The sequence below is a fragment of the Diplotaxodon limnothrissa genome, linkage group LG18 (genome assembly GCF_057381915.1).
Source record: "Diplotaxodon limnothrissa isolate DT_005_m linkage group LG18, D_limnothrissa_male_GT1.1, whole genome shotgun sequence".
NCBI lineage: Eukaryota > Metazoa > Chordata > Actinopteri > Cichliformes > Cichlidae > Diplotaxodon > Diplotaxodon limnothrissa.
This window is the reverse complement of record NC_140613.1, coordinates 20,790,900-20,806,822: the sequence shown is the minus strand read 5'-3', so window position 1 is coordinate 20,806,822 and position 15,923 is coordinate 20,790,900. Positions and strand designations below refer to the sequence as shown.

At 43.0% G+C, this 15,923-nt stretch overlaps 1 protein-coding gene across 2 annotated transcripts in view; it reads right to left on the bottom strand.

The window, feature by feature from the left end:
- kcnab1b (potassium voltage-gated channel subfamily A regulatory beta subunit 1b) overlaps positions 1-15,687 on the bottom strand; it is a 60,657-nt gene extending 44,970 nt beyond the window's left edge. Inside the window, exons 1-2 of one of the 2 annotated variants that reach the window (XM_085379038.1) lie at positions 15,529-15,687; positions 15,180-15,424 (exon numbers count right to left, since the gene is read on the bottom strand). In XM_085379038.1, the coding sequence (XP_085235164.1) occupies positions 15,180-15,424; positions 15,529-15,687 (404 nt within the window). Of the gene's footprint in view, positions 1-5,463; positions 5,691-15,179; positions 15,425-15,528 lie in introns of those variants that run through there. The other variant, XM_085379039.1, reaches the window with a different exon arrangement.
- Between the last annotated feature and the right edge of the window lie 236 nt (positions 15,688-15,923).

Genomic DNA, 15,923 nt, shown 5'->3' with positions numbered 1-15,923 from the left:
AACATGTAAAAGAGAGAGCAGCTTGTCTGAACACAAGTTGCACATAAACAAATTTGCGAGGCAGCGAGAGTGGCCCCTCATGCTTGATTGGTCCCCAAAAGAAGCCTTGAAGTAAAATGACAAATGAGTCATATGATGACGCCCCCTCAACACAAACCTGTCACCACTTATGAGCATCCGGTGAGCTCCTACTGTATGTAGCCCTTTCTATTCTTAGTAGATCTCTAGCCAAAGAAAAAATATATCAACAAATGTGTGATATATTATGCTTTTTATTGAGCTGAAGCATTTTGAGGAATGGCCTCCTACTGTAGAAGAGTGAAACACTCATTTGGTTCTCAAGTCACATACATTTTTTCTTAACAACATTGGATTGTTCAAATCAATAACTGTCAACAAACACTGTCAAGGTTTTGGGTAAATGGATAAACTTCCTCACTGGCAGGGGATTAATGCAGAATAAGCAAGCCCACGCGAGCCAACCTTGATGGGGATTAGACAACACCCATTTCCACGGCTTCCACTGCTTTCTGTGCCATCTGTAAAATTCTGCACAGGGGAGAAAGTCGGGTCATATGCTGGATATATCAAAACCACACTCTGTGTGAACGGGACAACAAGGGAAATAAAATCATGCACTTTTTGCTTGGGGCGAAAAGTGAATAGATTAAGTGTGGAGGGAAAAAAATGCAGCAGAGTTGCATGGAAGAAAAAAAAAACGCTGATGAAGGTGATGAATGAAGATAAGGAGACGGGGAGCTACGAGGAGACAAAAAGAGACACGAGCAACAGACTCGAGCTTGCAGTTGCAAGTCCAAGCCCTGAGTCTAAGCAGATCAAACGCCCTCTACAGATAACGCATTCTATATGACACAGAATGGGAAATGGGAAATGACAGCCAGCTCCCTACAGGGGCTTGTGTGGTGTGTGTGCTCGTGTGTGAGTTTGCGATTGTGTGCGTAATAAAGAGGCCAGAGTCTGGACACGACTTCCTGCTTCGTTTTTTCCACAGGGCCGACAGTGTCGACATTGCATTGGTTCTTTCCGTTTTCCGTGCCTTGCAATCAGACTCACACAAACGGGATTTTAGAAGCCTGCATTGTTACATTTGATTGTTATTCGTTAATTTAAACGCCTCTCAAGTGACTGATGGGTAGAGGATCTCACACAAAGTAGCTATTTTAGGAAGGGGCACATGACTGAAGCTGTTGACCCTGTATTGAAAAACATGTGGGCAGATCTGAAGTGGTTGATTCAGTATGGTGTGGATTTTAGAGAGTTAGGCAACATGGGAATTATATGATAACTAGCATGATAACTAGAAAAACCTGGCTGGCTGTGGTTTCAATACAGCACATGCTGCATGCAAGCTTTCTTTTCTTTGCTTAAATTTGAACGTAGACGTGTAAATATTTTGATCTCAAAGCATTTTGTGAGATTAATAGGTGGGTTTTTTTTGGGCGAGAGTGAAGATGTGCTCGGCTCTGCCAGCGAGCATTGCTGCAGTGTGCACGTGCTGCATTTAGACACATGCAGCAGTGCTTTCTTTCTGTTTTTGCTTCCCCTTTGTGATTACAGAGGCTATTAAGGAGAAAAGGATAATATTGTTTTCATTGCAAGGCAACACTAATAAAATCACTGTGCTTACAGAAAGCCATCTCGGCTGTGACCTTTAATTAAAATGCAGCGAGTCCCTGCAAACTCCCTAGCTTTTTTAACTGAGAGATTGTGTGGTACTTATCCTCGGGGGCTTGTTTGGTCTTTGGGCAGAGTGGAGCTCCATGCTACAGGGCTCTTGTTGTGCAACACCCTGGCTCACATTATTAAATCTACACATCATTGCAAAACGGTTGAGACAAGCACTGGAGTAAGTGGTGTTGCAACATGAAGTGTTTGTTTTCGCTGAAGGTCGATGAAGACTTTTGATTTGTAGCGAAAAAGAACAAGTCGGAGAGTGAAAACAAACTGCCAAGTGCAAAAGCAGCACGATCGGCTGCGTGAGTGCAGACGTGTGTGAAAGCATGCAAGGCGCAAATGCACCTGCGCACATCACACACAGATCATCAAGGTTCACGGTCGTATGCACACAGGAGGAGGTAACAAAGCAAGCAAGGGTATTTTGTGGATCCGTAATGACAGAAAACTGCACTTTATGCTCCAACAACTTGTGGTAAAAATGCAGGAAATGTTGCATAGAGATATTATTTGTGAATACATTGTTGTTGTTAAGTTTTGTAAAAATTTCAGTCATTTTGTTGTGGATATGTGTTTTCTTTCAAGTGTTGATGTGGTTAGGAACAAGGTAAAGATTTAGTTCGCAATGGGCTCCAGCAGTGAGTGTCAAAACTCGAGAAAGAAAGAATCCTGTGCATATCTGGCTACTTTTTCCACTGTAGTTTTCGAATATATCAATCAGAAAATAACGATCATTATCTCTGTATAGGAAATAACAATCATAGCATCACTATAAGGGCTCAGAAATGTTAGCAAATTTCTAGATGGATGTGAAGGAACGTACAAAGAAGTGGAAAAATTTGAGGGAAAAATATATTTGTCTTTGACAAAAACTGATCATAACAAAGAGCAGGAGGGAAAAAAGTTTATTGGGCTCTGTTGGCTAGCACAGCATGCAACACATCAGGGCACGACCACAGGGTAATTAACCTTTAAAGCCTGAACTGTGAATTAAATTGTGAAAAAATTCTGTTTTGTTTTTTTAAACGAATGTTTGTTGAACCTTCTGACAAATTAAAAAAGAAAGAAATTAAGTATTGATATGCCAATATGAGTTTTAATTTTTGATATTTGCTATATCCCATATACCTGCACAAATGCCGGCGACAACGTCAGGCACTTATGTCGATTACGTAGACTCTACGGAGCGTCAAACCTCCTGAACTGTCAAAAGGCCTCGCTGCCTAATGACCGTTATGTACTACAATCCCAGCAACCAGGGGCTCCCTACCAGATATAATGTGCACAACTTGTGAAGCTGACGTCATATTTTGTTACATCCCCAAATTTTGGGCCAGTTTTATACGCTTTTTGTGGCTTTGCGTATTATTTTAAGAGGAGGAAGAGATTAGGCAGCACTGAAAGGTTGCAACAATTAGAACTCCACTATATTTGGATTACCATAACAACTAAAATGCTGGGGGTGGTGGTATTATTAGTTTATGCCTGCTTGCTCTGTGCACTACTTCTCCTGCTTTCACTTGCTATACGCCTTCAGATGTTCCCAGTGTGGAGCCTCAATGGCATCAAATGCCCATACACTCAAGGATATATAATGCAATGCGTGAACGCATACACCCACAATCGCACAAAGTCTCAGTGTGATTTGTTATCACACAGAGAAAAACTTCAAAGAATTTGTTGTACACAGATTTAGTACTTGGACTTGGCTTCACTTCAAGAGAAAGAGATTCCCTGTCAGATGGCGTCCGAAGCAATACGAGTTTCTAACTGAACAGCTTTGGGTCGAATGTTTGGAAGGAGAAAGGCAGCCTGAAAGATGGAGGAGCAGAAAATATCAGACAAACAGGGAGCAAAGAGGGGACGTGACTGATAAGAGTTTTCATCCAATATTTGTTTCTCTGTGGTGAAAACAGGGGATTTGCTGAGGGCTTGGAGCAAGCTTCACTATGAAAGCACTCCAGCTGTTTTCACAAAAAGCTACAGTGATAATCAGATTTTGAGAACTTTGAAAAGTGCGGCACAATTTCAAAATCAATTTACCCGCATAATAGGGGGGGATTAAATAAATAAATAAAAATGATGTAAACGGGGAACCCAGTTCTCACAATGAAGACTTGTTTAGCACCGAGAGCAGATTGAAAATGGCCATTATGATGTTGTTATGGAAACGAGATGAGATTGTATGACAAGCAGACACTTATCACAGTTAGCTGCTCAGCAGCCAATCTGCCCAGAATCTGCTAATTCCCTCTTTTTGTCTGAACTGACCTGCGTGCCCTAATTTGCTTTTTCATTCAGCCTCCTAATTCTTCTTCATTCTGCGTCTTTTTGTTTTTCCATTCTTTCTTGTCTTTCACCATCCTCTCCGTCTCTCTTGATCTCGACACTGCGAACGGTGATGTCACCCTCTCCAGCGAGTTAACGGTGTGAGGTGAAAGCTACGATTTTGCTCCCGTGGTCTGGGTTAAGAGCCCACTCGCTGAGATAAGAGCGCATTGTTTACTTGGCCCAGCCTTGTTACAACTCCCACACAGACGCACATGGAGAGCTCTACCGCCCGTCACTGCTCAGCTACTGTCACACTTTCCAGAATGTACTGTAAGGTTGCGGCCACTTATTGAGAGCTCCGCGTGGCATTGACAAAGTATTAAAGCCAGACTTTAATTACAAAAACTGGATGTGATTTAGATGCACTGAATAGTCTGTTTATCTGACTATACTGAGTGCACTTTACCATAATGCCAGACACCTATTTTAGAATATTTTCATGCACATTAGTTTGGCTTTTGCTTCTCCCACCACTATCAATACTGCTTCTTTGTCTTCTTTTTATACTAGAGGCCTCATACTCCAATTTATCGTGACGTATCCTGTTGTGTTTCTTTTTTTTCAGCATAAATTCTTGTGCACAAGTGCCTGCAACTTCATAACAGTTCTACTATTAGGATTTCTCTGCGCCGAGATCACCGGTGTGATGATTTGCATGCTGGTTATGTTTTTACAAATCATCTAATTTTCATTATATTAGTATGGTGATGTCTTTGTGTCAGCAGGGTTTTCTGTGCATAGTTTTTGGTCGTATCATATATGATAAGTAATAATTCTTCAGAATGTGTCCCCTATATGGGCACCAGTAATGAACGTCAGCATTTGAACTGTGCCAGAAAGAGGTCAAATCTGGTCAGCGTTTAAAATCAACGTTATAAATATGCTTTTAATATAACGTTCAAGTCTGACTAAAGGTCCTAATCTTAAAGCGTTTTTATCAGTGACTGCTACATTAAACCGTCTTCTCTCTTCCTCTCTCACTCTTTTCAAATTACACTTGCAGCCACTTAAATTCACATGTTCACGTCTGGAGCTCAAAGCAAAGCCAACAGCATAAACTGTCCTAGATCGTAGATTGCTGCGCTAATAACTGTGGAATTAAGGATGCCAATAAATTTGCATACTTGGAAAAAAAAACCATGTCTGTACTTTTCTGTCTTTCTTTCTTGACACACACACACAACATCCCACTCATCACCTGTCACCGCTCACATATCTTCATTTTTTCCCTTCTTCTCTTTTTTCCACCTTATTATCTTGTGTTTTCTTTCAAATTCGTTTCTTTTTCCTCACAGTGAAAATTATGAGAGCTTTTCACACCACACACTGGGAAACTGAGAAAAGAGGGGAGAGGAGTAAACTAACTATAAGCAGAGCTCCTCTTTCTTCCTCACTCTCTTCTCTCCACACAGCCTTCATCTCCTCAAGTTTACGTACCGGTACTTCATGCCGGTGAGCTTTGCCGTCGACTCCTTGAGGCTGTGGTGGTAGCGGTGGGTGAAGGACCCCAGGCTGCGAGCTATTAGGGCCACTGTGCGGAACCGGGCACGTGCCTGGCTGGCTGTGTTGGGGCTCGTTGCGTTCTGCTTGCTGTGCTCGCCATTTCGAGGGGCCTTGAGCCCGTGATCTGTACATGCAAAGGACACCTGCATGGCTCGAGGCAAAGGCCGCTAGAGCTGCTCTGTTTTAGTCCTTAAAGTGCTTAAGAGTCTTTTTTATTTCTAGTCTGCAGAACTAAGCTTATGTGAAGTTGAAAATCAAAGGTCCGTGCCAATTCCGGCCGCTGATTCTCATATGGAGATGGCAGTAGGAAGTGATGCACGGCTTTATTCCATCTCTTTTCAGAGAATTTTCTCAAAGTTATGCTACGTGAAGCTCAGGCATATCAGCGGCGGTCCCGGTCAGTGTGTGTGTGTGTGTGTGAGGCGCTGAGATCCTGAGCTGGTCTGGCTCCACCTGAAAAGATGGGAGAGGATGGAGATGGAGGGAGAAGGACATGAATGAGTTGCTTGTAGAGCTGTCTATTTAAGATGAGCACTTGACTAAAGGAGAAAAAAAATATACTGCTAAAACCAGAAAAAAGACTGATCTGACAAAAAAACCTGTGAGACCTCTTTGTAATTTCTCCTTGTGCTGCTTTCTTCAGTTTCAGTTCTTCAGTAACGCCTCCTCCTCACATGTCTGAGCTGCTTTGTCATGGCGAGGCAAAGAATGAGCACAAGTTTTTTTCTTACATTTCTGTCACATTTATCTCTTTCTCTCTGCGCTGTTCCCTCATCTCTCTGTCTATATCTTCCATTCCACCTCAACTTTTGGCTCTTCTTTTCTGGTTACTCAGCCTTTAACCCTTCATTTTTTTAATTCTTTAATTTATGTTTTTGTTAGTGTGCTCAAGGTTTTGTCAGGCGACCAGGACTTGTGGGTGTCTCTGGAGTCCACCTTGCTCTCCAATCACAGCTAAGCCTTCTAGTCAAACACCTGGTGTGAGGAGAGTAACACTGCACCACCACATCGGGTGCTCAGCAACACACACACACACACGCATGCTCACCCGCACGCACACACACACACGCTCACAGACAGTGTCTCACTCCTGTCACACATCTTAAAAATAAGGTCATGCTTTCACAGAAACGCAAATGCTCGCGAATAAATGCTGCACATGCACAAGCATTTCTGGCATTTGCTTCCACACGTGAACCAAATCTTCATTTACACAAGTGCTCTTACACGCAGCGAGTTGCCGGCGCTCTGTGAGAAACAAGGACGGAGCTGGATGAGAGTCTTGATTGATGCTCCTTCTCCTGGAACTTTGAGAGCGATCAAGCGCTGTTACGTGCTGAGCGGGGGTCCCAGAAAGATCTGCATCCCAGCTGAAGCGGCATTTCCCACAGATGTCCTCAGACCTGGCAAACAGCCTTGTCCCGTCTCCAAAGTCCTCGAGCAAGTAGCAGAGCTTTTATGGTCCCCGGCTTTGCAGCAAGTGGACTCTGTGTGATAAAGGGACCCTGGAACAGCAATGGACGAGCAGAGAGGAGGAGGAGGAGGAGGAGAAAGGAGGATGCATGGTTTCTCACTTCAGGGAGAAGAGGACAGATGCAGTGAGGAGGCGAGGAGCAGCGCGTGATTAGAGTAGAGAGAGTGAGCCAGTAACTGAATGAGGAAGAGAGACTGTGTGTATAGGCTCCTGGCTCTCACTGACTGGCTCAGAACTGCAGTGTTTTTCACTATGGCGCCACACAATCGGAGAGAGAGAGGGAGAGAGAGAGAGAGGTAGATTCTGAATGGGAATCAAGAAGACTGAGTTGCTGCGACTTTAATTAGTTGAAGAAAATCCACTTTAGGGTGAATGATAGATACAACAGGCATGCTTTGCTTAACTGTGCATGTCTAGTAAAACATTTCACTTGCTTCCCTCGCTGTCTTATGTTTGCCGTTGCAGTGATTGCCCCGCTTGCATACATACGCACTCACTTCCACTCTACGACCTACAAGCATATCACAAATTTCGAGCTATGCTTGAGAGTCTTGTAAGAGTCAAATGAAGCATACACCATGTGTTCAAGCGGTGCAGCATCTTACTTTCTTCCCTCGCTGAGCACTAATGTAACAATGCAGGACTTCACGGTTCATTGAACATCCCTAAACCCTGAGGCCAGAACTGCCTTATTTAGTTCTTTGTGATTAGAGTTGTTAAGAACAGACACGTGTAAAAATCTGTGGGATCTCGTGTTTATTGTCCAGAGCAGTTAATGGGTCAGTGGGAGCATTTGGGAGGTGGATTTTCTGAGTGTGGGATGTGAGATTTTTATGCAATCTGAGAAAAGTATATTTTGTTCTGTATTATTCAGTGTGCAGAAATGTGTTTGATGTGCGGTTCACGGGAACGCTGAAGACTGCAGTTGTAAGATTTTTACTCTGTCTTTTTAAGTTAATAGAATTATAAGAAAACAAATACCAGCAGGGCCGGAGTTTCAAACTCCTACAATGTTAAAAAGCCTCTACACCAAAACACGAGCAATACACTGATGTGGGTTAAGAATTAAAGCAAAAATGTAGGACTTGGAATTTCTGCAATGGCCAGTCTCCCTGCTTACACACAGGACCTGCTGAGACCTTATTCTAGCACTCAGCCTCTCTGATCATCTAATCAGGGTCTTTGAACTCTTTTCACGCGGTGACCACACTTCTGAGGCTGTAACTCCTAAACTGTGGAACCTTCCTAAGCCCATCATGTGGGTTGAATCAGTAGTTTATTTCACACAGTTGCTGAAAACTTTCTATGGGCAATCTTTTCCTTAATCGCTTTAATTACTGTATATATTTTTACTGTAGTTCCTACCAAATGTGTGCAAAGAATTATGTATGCATAGATGAATGTAATACTGAGTCATATGGATACGTACACTTCTTTAATGTATAGAAAAGTTATTATTATAGGTGCAACTCTGACATGCATTTCTCAAATTCCTGCCTCGAGTTATTCTCATAGTCCAAGGGGATAACTCTAAAGACATCATCGAGTCTATTTCTTACAGGCTGTGGAGCCTCAGAAAGCATTACACAAATCTTGCTTCCCTATGACAAGTGAACTGATAATGAAGTGTTAAACTGACAGAGAGCGCCTTTAAACCAGGCAACCCTTGAGAAACGGCGGCATCAGCTCTGGTGTGCTGCTACTTCTGCATCTTCCACGGCCTCTTTGCCTGCCAGCGAACTTGACGTTGGCTTGATCGTGTTTTTCCTCGGTGCTCTGGAGAGGTTACTAAGTCACAAGCATCCCTCTAATGTCACCGGCACCTCCGGGCTCCAGTTTCCTCCCCGTTGAGCCCATTTAAAAAGTGTGTCAGTCAAAAGCGTCAACTAGAACTGTTACAGTCTCGGCTGGAATCCCCAGCGGTCGATAACGCCGTTACCCTGAGGCAAACTGCTCGTCTCTAATTGCTCTGGTAAGAACCTATAATAAGAGCTCTAAAACGTTGTTGCTAAGATGCAAACCCCTATAAAATGAGTTCTCGTGTTGAGGCGAGCAACCGTAACGCTGCACTGAGGAGGCTGAATCCCTTTACAGTAACATAACCCTGGATTTCCAGCAGCATGGAACATCTGTCCGCCCGTCTCTCTGCAACGTCGTGCATTTAAAAGTCATTTTCTCCCTTGCTATAGCTGCCATACAGAGAAAAATCCTCGAGCGCATTAGATTCTCATTATTAATTATAGCCCTGTAAACACTCTGATTGATAGAGGAAATGAGGCAGAACGAGGGGAAAACCTTTCCAAGGAGTCAGTGATGTCATCGCTGCAGCAGTACCACCTCTCTCTGCTCAATTACATCTTTCCCTAGGTAGTATTTTTTCACTCATTCCTCTTTTTGCTTACATATTTTCCCTCTCTTTTTCTCCTCCTCTCCCCTCATCTCTTCCCTCCAAATAGCCCCTTTAAACAGTGCTCTTCCTCAGTCCAAGTCCAGAGTCCCTTTCCCTGTGCTGCAGGCTACAGAGTGCAAGTCATTATGATGCATTGTGCGCACAACACCTCAGAGGGAGCATTGGTTGTTTAATCTGCCCTAATAGGGTGGTACTACTCTGTGTAGAGATAATGGTCACAGCTATTAAGCCCCATAAATTCCACTGCAGGCCAGCAAGCATGCATGAAATACTGATGAGGAAGCTTCAGTCTGAATCGGACACGAGTGGCTGCAAAAGGCAAGGTCATGCTTATGACTACAACCATCCGTCGCCTGCAGAATCAAACCCCCGTCGCTCATATGATCGCCTCATCGTCATTACTGCCATTACAGTCATTGCTATACAATCAGCATTATTTAACTCTTAGCATTGTGACATCTTTAATTAATATCGTCATTACCACTGGTTGGCCAGCTTCTGCCACAGCTTCATCTCCATTTGGATCCACTCTTTATATGGTGACGTGGATGAATGCTGACAACTTTATTATGTCAGCCCCCACAGATGCCTCATGACCTTATTTGCATACCAAGCGAGCATACGTCCGCATTGTCGAATACTGAATAATAACAGGGAGGAAATGCAGGTGCATTTGTTTTAATGCTGGAGCACTCAAGGGTTCATAGTAGATTCAATATAGATGAAAGGTTTGCGTACCTGCAGAATGTAAGCAGACACGGGAGTTTTTATGAAACAACATTTTTCCAGGGTAACAGCTTATCCTAAATGAGCTGGCAAGTGGATGACTAATGACTATTTTTAGTCTGGAAAAGCCCTGGGAGAAAATAAAGGGATCTGCTGGAAGTGAAAACATAAGAGTGGCTCTGGAAACTTTCATGACATTTCCTGACAATCAGCATTTTTTAATTCTGATGTTAAAAATGAATGCAAGCTTGTTTTAGCCACTGAAAAAGCAGGATTTTTTGCAATCCACAAGTCAAAATGTCGGTTGTTATCTTAAAATTGGTACAACAACATTTGCTTTACTGGAAGATCCATAAATCTAGAAATAGGCTTCTAGTGTCCTTTCTTTCTTCTTATTTCTCACATTAGAAATAGTAAGTAATAGTAAGTAGTACATGTTGTTCCAGGATCAACATTGCAAGTGACCAATCAGAATGTTTTGACGTCATACTTTTGCGACTTCGGGAAAAACACAAAACTGTATTTAAGCTGCGAGAAACCGCCTCTGTCCGCCAATCAACGGACCCTGACCCTGACTCTAACCCTTTAATAAACGCTAAGCGGAACTGATATTGTCCTTGAAACACTGGAATTTCATAAATGCATGAATGGCTTCGCGCGCCGAAGAATAACTTTAAGTGGCTTCTCAAGGCTCTCTGAAGTTAAAAATTCAGTGACCTGCTGAACAGTTGATCTTTTCTGAGAATTTGCCATTTCTCACATGTAGCATGTCTTGCTCTGGTGCCTGCCAAAATCTAAGCCTGCACCTGCATTTCAAAGACCAAAGGCTTTTGTAAACAAGGATCTGGCTTTGGGCTATAGTGTCACCATTTGTGTGCATGTGTGTTGGTGTTTGAGAGATGGAGGTCATTAGTTTATCAGACAGCCATACCCATCAACCCCTATAGGTTTCTCTTGTTTCACATTAAAAATGTTCTGGAAAATAGTTCTCCTGTGATGAATTCTTTACCTTTTGAATATGGATGGCCTCATAGGAACAGTGGTTTTATGAAAAACACCATGTGCAACCTCAGTGACTAATGACTAAAAAAGAGGAAGCTACCTGTAGGCTATTCACCCTCATACACTGTTTAGTGGATTTGTGCTTAGCTCTGCCAGTATTTGAGGCACTGCAAAGGAAATGCTAAAACCCCACTAAGGATATTAACAGATTTAAATTGTTTGTTTGCAGTAAAATATTAAAAATACACCATTTTAATTGAGTTATGGACTTTTGTGCAATGTAGAACCAACTTTCATTTGCCTGTGTGTTATTAGAAATGAGGTCAGGACAAGAAAGGTTTGGAGCTAAATGAAGAGTTTCGTGGCAAGTTTTAGATTAGAAGACCAAGCTCAAGTATGCACATTGATGCTGGAGTTAGAGCCTGAGACCAGAGCGGAAATAAAGGAAACACCTAGCTTGGGTCTGTCTGTGAAAAAAGTCCACCTACTAAAACCTCAAAAGCTTACTAATTAGCGTGGTATTTGCCCACAAGCAGAAGGATCTACCTTCACTGGCCACTTCATTAGGTACCCTTGTTCGACTGCTCTTTAGAGAGAATATCTAAGCAGACAATCATGGGGCAGCAACTCAGTGCATTTAAGCCTGTAGACATGGTCAAGATGAAACGATGGAGTTCAAACTGAGCATCAGAATGGCGGAGAAAGGTGATTTAAGAGACTATGAATGTAGCGTGGTTGCTGATGGTCTCACAAACTGGTGATTTACTGGGATTCGTCTCTAGGGTTTACAGAGAATGGTCTGAAAAAAGAAAACATTCAGTGAGGGAAAAATGCCCTGTTGATGCCAGAAGTAAGAGGCAAAGACCAGACTGCTTTGAGCTGATAGAAAGCCAGTAATAATTCAAACAACCACTCATTACAACCAAGGTCTGCAAAATCTCTGAAAGCACAACCAATCCAAACTTAAAGCAGATGGGCTACAGCAGTAGAAGATCACACCAGGTGACTAATAACAGGAAACTCAGGCTACAAATCACACAGACTCACCGAAATTGGACAATAGTATGTATACTGGTAAATCATCGCCTGGTCCGATGAGATTCGATCTCTGCCGAAACATTCAGATGGTAGGGTTAGAATTTGGCATAAACAGCATTAAAAGCTGCTTTGTTATTTAGGCTACTGGTAATGCAATGGTGAGGTTTCCTGAAAATCTCATTGAATTCACTGCAGTCAAGTGGCCATCACAGTCACCAGATCTCAATTAATTAGAGCACCTTTGGGATCTCGGGCTCTTGTTCACGAGTGATGGGAAAAGGGAGTGTGAGATCGGATTGGTGCTACGGCTGCAGTGACGAGAACGATGTACGGGGTCCATTGTGGTGAAGAGAGAGCTGAGAGTAAAAGCGAAGCTCTCGATTTACTGGTCGATCTACGTCCTTACCCTCACCCATGGTCACAAGCTGTGGGTAGTGACCAAAAGAATGAGATCGCGTATACAAGCGGCGGAAATTAGCTTCCTCTTAAGGGTGAGAATTTTGGCCATCCGGGAGGGACTCAGAGTAGAGCTGCTGCTCCTCCACATTGAAAGGAACCAGCTGAGGTGGTTCAGGCATCTGATATGGATGCCTCCTGGGTGAGGTGTACCTGGCATGTTCCACCGGGAGGAGGCCCCGGAGAGAGATTACACGACACATGCTGGAGAGATTATATCTCTTGGGTGCACTGGAAAAGCCTTGGTGTTCCCCCGGACAAGCTAGAGGAGGTGGCTGGGGAGAGGGAGGTCTGGGCTTTTCTGCTTAGCCTGCTGCCCCGACGATCCAGCCCCAGATAAGCAGAAGAAGACGGATGGATGGACCTTTGGGATGTGGTACAACAGGAGATTTACATCATGGATGTGCAGCTGACAAATCTGCACCAACTGTGTTTTGCTATCATATCAATATAGCTCGACATCTCTGAAGAATATTTCCAACACTTTGCTGAATCAATAGTTCGAAGAATTAAGGCAGCTCTGAAGGCAAAAAAGGGTCCAACCCAGTACTAGCAAGGTATACCTAATCAAATGCTCAACACTGCACAGTTTGACAGCTACATATCGAATTTCTTTGCTTTGGCTGAGAAAATAAAAAACCTCTAGAGCACATGTGTCAAAGTCAAGGCCCGCGGGCCACATCCGGCTCGGCGTACATTTATATCCGGGCCGCGAGATCATTTTATATAGATTTATTATTATTGTTATGCATGGCCCGGCGATATGAGGTGCTAATAATATACAAACAACAGATCCCATAATGCAGCGCTGCAGCCTCCTTGCTGAACGCTAGGCTAACTGGGAACATTCCCGTGTCAATCAAGTCAAACTTCTGTTATGGCGAAGCTAGCCGCTCACAATGGTGGAGAGAAAAGTTGATTCTGAAAGCAGAGCCTTTCAGCGCCAGTGGGTGACTGAATATATGTTTACAGATATTGGTAAATAAGACACACGGGGTGTCTTATTAGTGGAGCTAATGCGGCTGTAATTAAGGAATTTAATTTAAGACGGCACTACAGACAAAACATCAGGATAAGCTGAAAAACCTAAACGCAGAGCAGAAACTACAGAAAGTAGAAGAGCTAAAGAAGAATCTGACATTTCAGCAGATGTTTTTCACCAGAGCAAAATCACAAAGTGAAGCTGTTGTGAAAGCAAGTTTTATTGTAGCAGAGGAGAGAGCCAAATCAGCCCGTTACCACTCTGAAGAGCTGCATGATGAAGGTGTGCGACGTCTTGTGTCCAGACAAAATGCAGAGTTTGGCAAATATGAGCCTGAGGAGAAATACGATTGCTGATCGGGTTTGTGAGATGGCCACTGATTTAAGAACACAGTTGTGTGAAAGAAGCAAGAACTTTATTGCACACTCTCTTGCTGTGGATGAAAGTGTAGATATGATGGACATTGCACAGCTGGCCATCTTCATCCGTGGTTAAAGTTAAAGTTGATTATTTTTAAGTTTATTTAATCTGGAATAATATTCCTGTCTATTTTTATTCATATTTATGTTTGTTCAATGTGTTCAATAAATGTTTATCTTGTTTGGCCCACGACCTAAAGTGTGCCTTGAGTTTTGGCCCCCTGTGCAATTGAGTTTGACACCCCCGCTCTAGAGTCTCTAATCTGAAAATACAAGCTACAACCAGCAGAAGAGAAGAGGGAAGAGGCCACCACGTTTCTGCATAAATAAAATGTACAGAATTTATTTTTAATTTTACAGATTTCCAGAGTCTCATGCGTTCATTCACCTAAATCTTTCCAGAGGAGGCAAATATTTTCCTGTTACCGTGGTACATGAATACACTTTTAAATCTAAATCTCACAGAGTAATGTCCTCTCTGTGCACAAAAAGATCTGCTCCCTCTCACAGCCTCTTCCTTTTTATACTAATCAAATTTGTATTTTGGCTTTGTATTTGGCGAGCTTACAAAAAACCATTAAAAACCCCCCAAAACATTTCAGAAACAAGACATAAATTCTAAAAAAATGTTGCTCCATTTAATGATATAACTGATTATTAAAAACAATCAGCTCAAATGTCAGGCTTTCTTCATTTCTTATTCGCATTATTTTTCAATCTTTTCATGCTACTGCAACTTGCGGATTCACTGAGGGCACAGCGGTTTTTCTGATTGTAGCCTCATGTAACTAAAATATTAGGTCTACTTAAGGAGCAGGAATTAGAGCTAAAAGTCGCTGGGCTATGTGAGAGTCTTATTACCACAAAGTGATGAGAAGTATTTAGCAGGCAGAGACCCCGCTGAGAAGAATTAAACTTTAATCCTCACTTCCAGTGTTTTAGCGATCATACACATTGAAGTGAAGCGAAAAACAGGCCGCTGGTTGGTGACAGTCAAGTCACGCTTACTTAAGCTGCACCTTAATGCAGAATGAACATAATCCAAATTTGATGCATGAAACTTGCTTAAAATTTCTCACATGCAGCACGAACAGTACAGAGGGGGATTTTTTTTCATGCACCTTCTAAAGAACAGAATCCTACCTGTAGACCATGCTGGCACAAGGTTGGGGAGATGCCTGGAACAAATGATTTTGTACATGAAGAAGATCCTCTAAGGTGTGCTGCTCTTGAGGTCTGTGGTCTTCAAGAGCTCCTACAGGACAGCTGTTGAGGCTCGAGAAGTGCACCCGGGTTCCTGCCCCCTGCCTCTGCTGGATGGAACTGGAGCAGCGATCCAGCCTCGGCCCCCCTCTTTGCCTGGGCACAGGGATCTCACTGCAGGCTGCCTTCAGATACATGTTTAGATCAGACTTGTGTCACACAGGCCGATTGGATGCTTTCTTTTGCTCGCAAATCTCTTTCAATATATTTAGACGTATGGTGTACTTACATCTCCATGTAAGTACATTGCAATGGCGCTCATGCGGGACAACAGAAGATATCCGTATTTGTTTGCTGAAGAGTTTTTGGCATGCCAAAGGCTAACGTTGCGATAGAGACTAATACCCTGACACAATTTCCATAGATGTTGCCTATCAAACAAGAACATGTGTGCTTGGAAGATCAGACAAGCACACAAACAGTATCAAGAGGAGACAAGAGGGGAGAGGGGGTCAGAAACATAACTCTGAGCCATGCCTGTGATGTCAACTTTATTCTTAGACTGACCGACAAATTAAAGGACAAAGACAGCTTTTGTTTGAGCTCTTGGCCGCGGTGAGAGAAACCCGCTAGTCTGTGAGGCGAGCCGAACAAAGCCACGGGGATATTTCTGTCTGCCCGTCA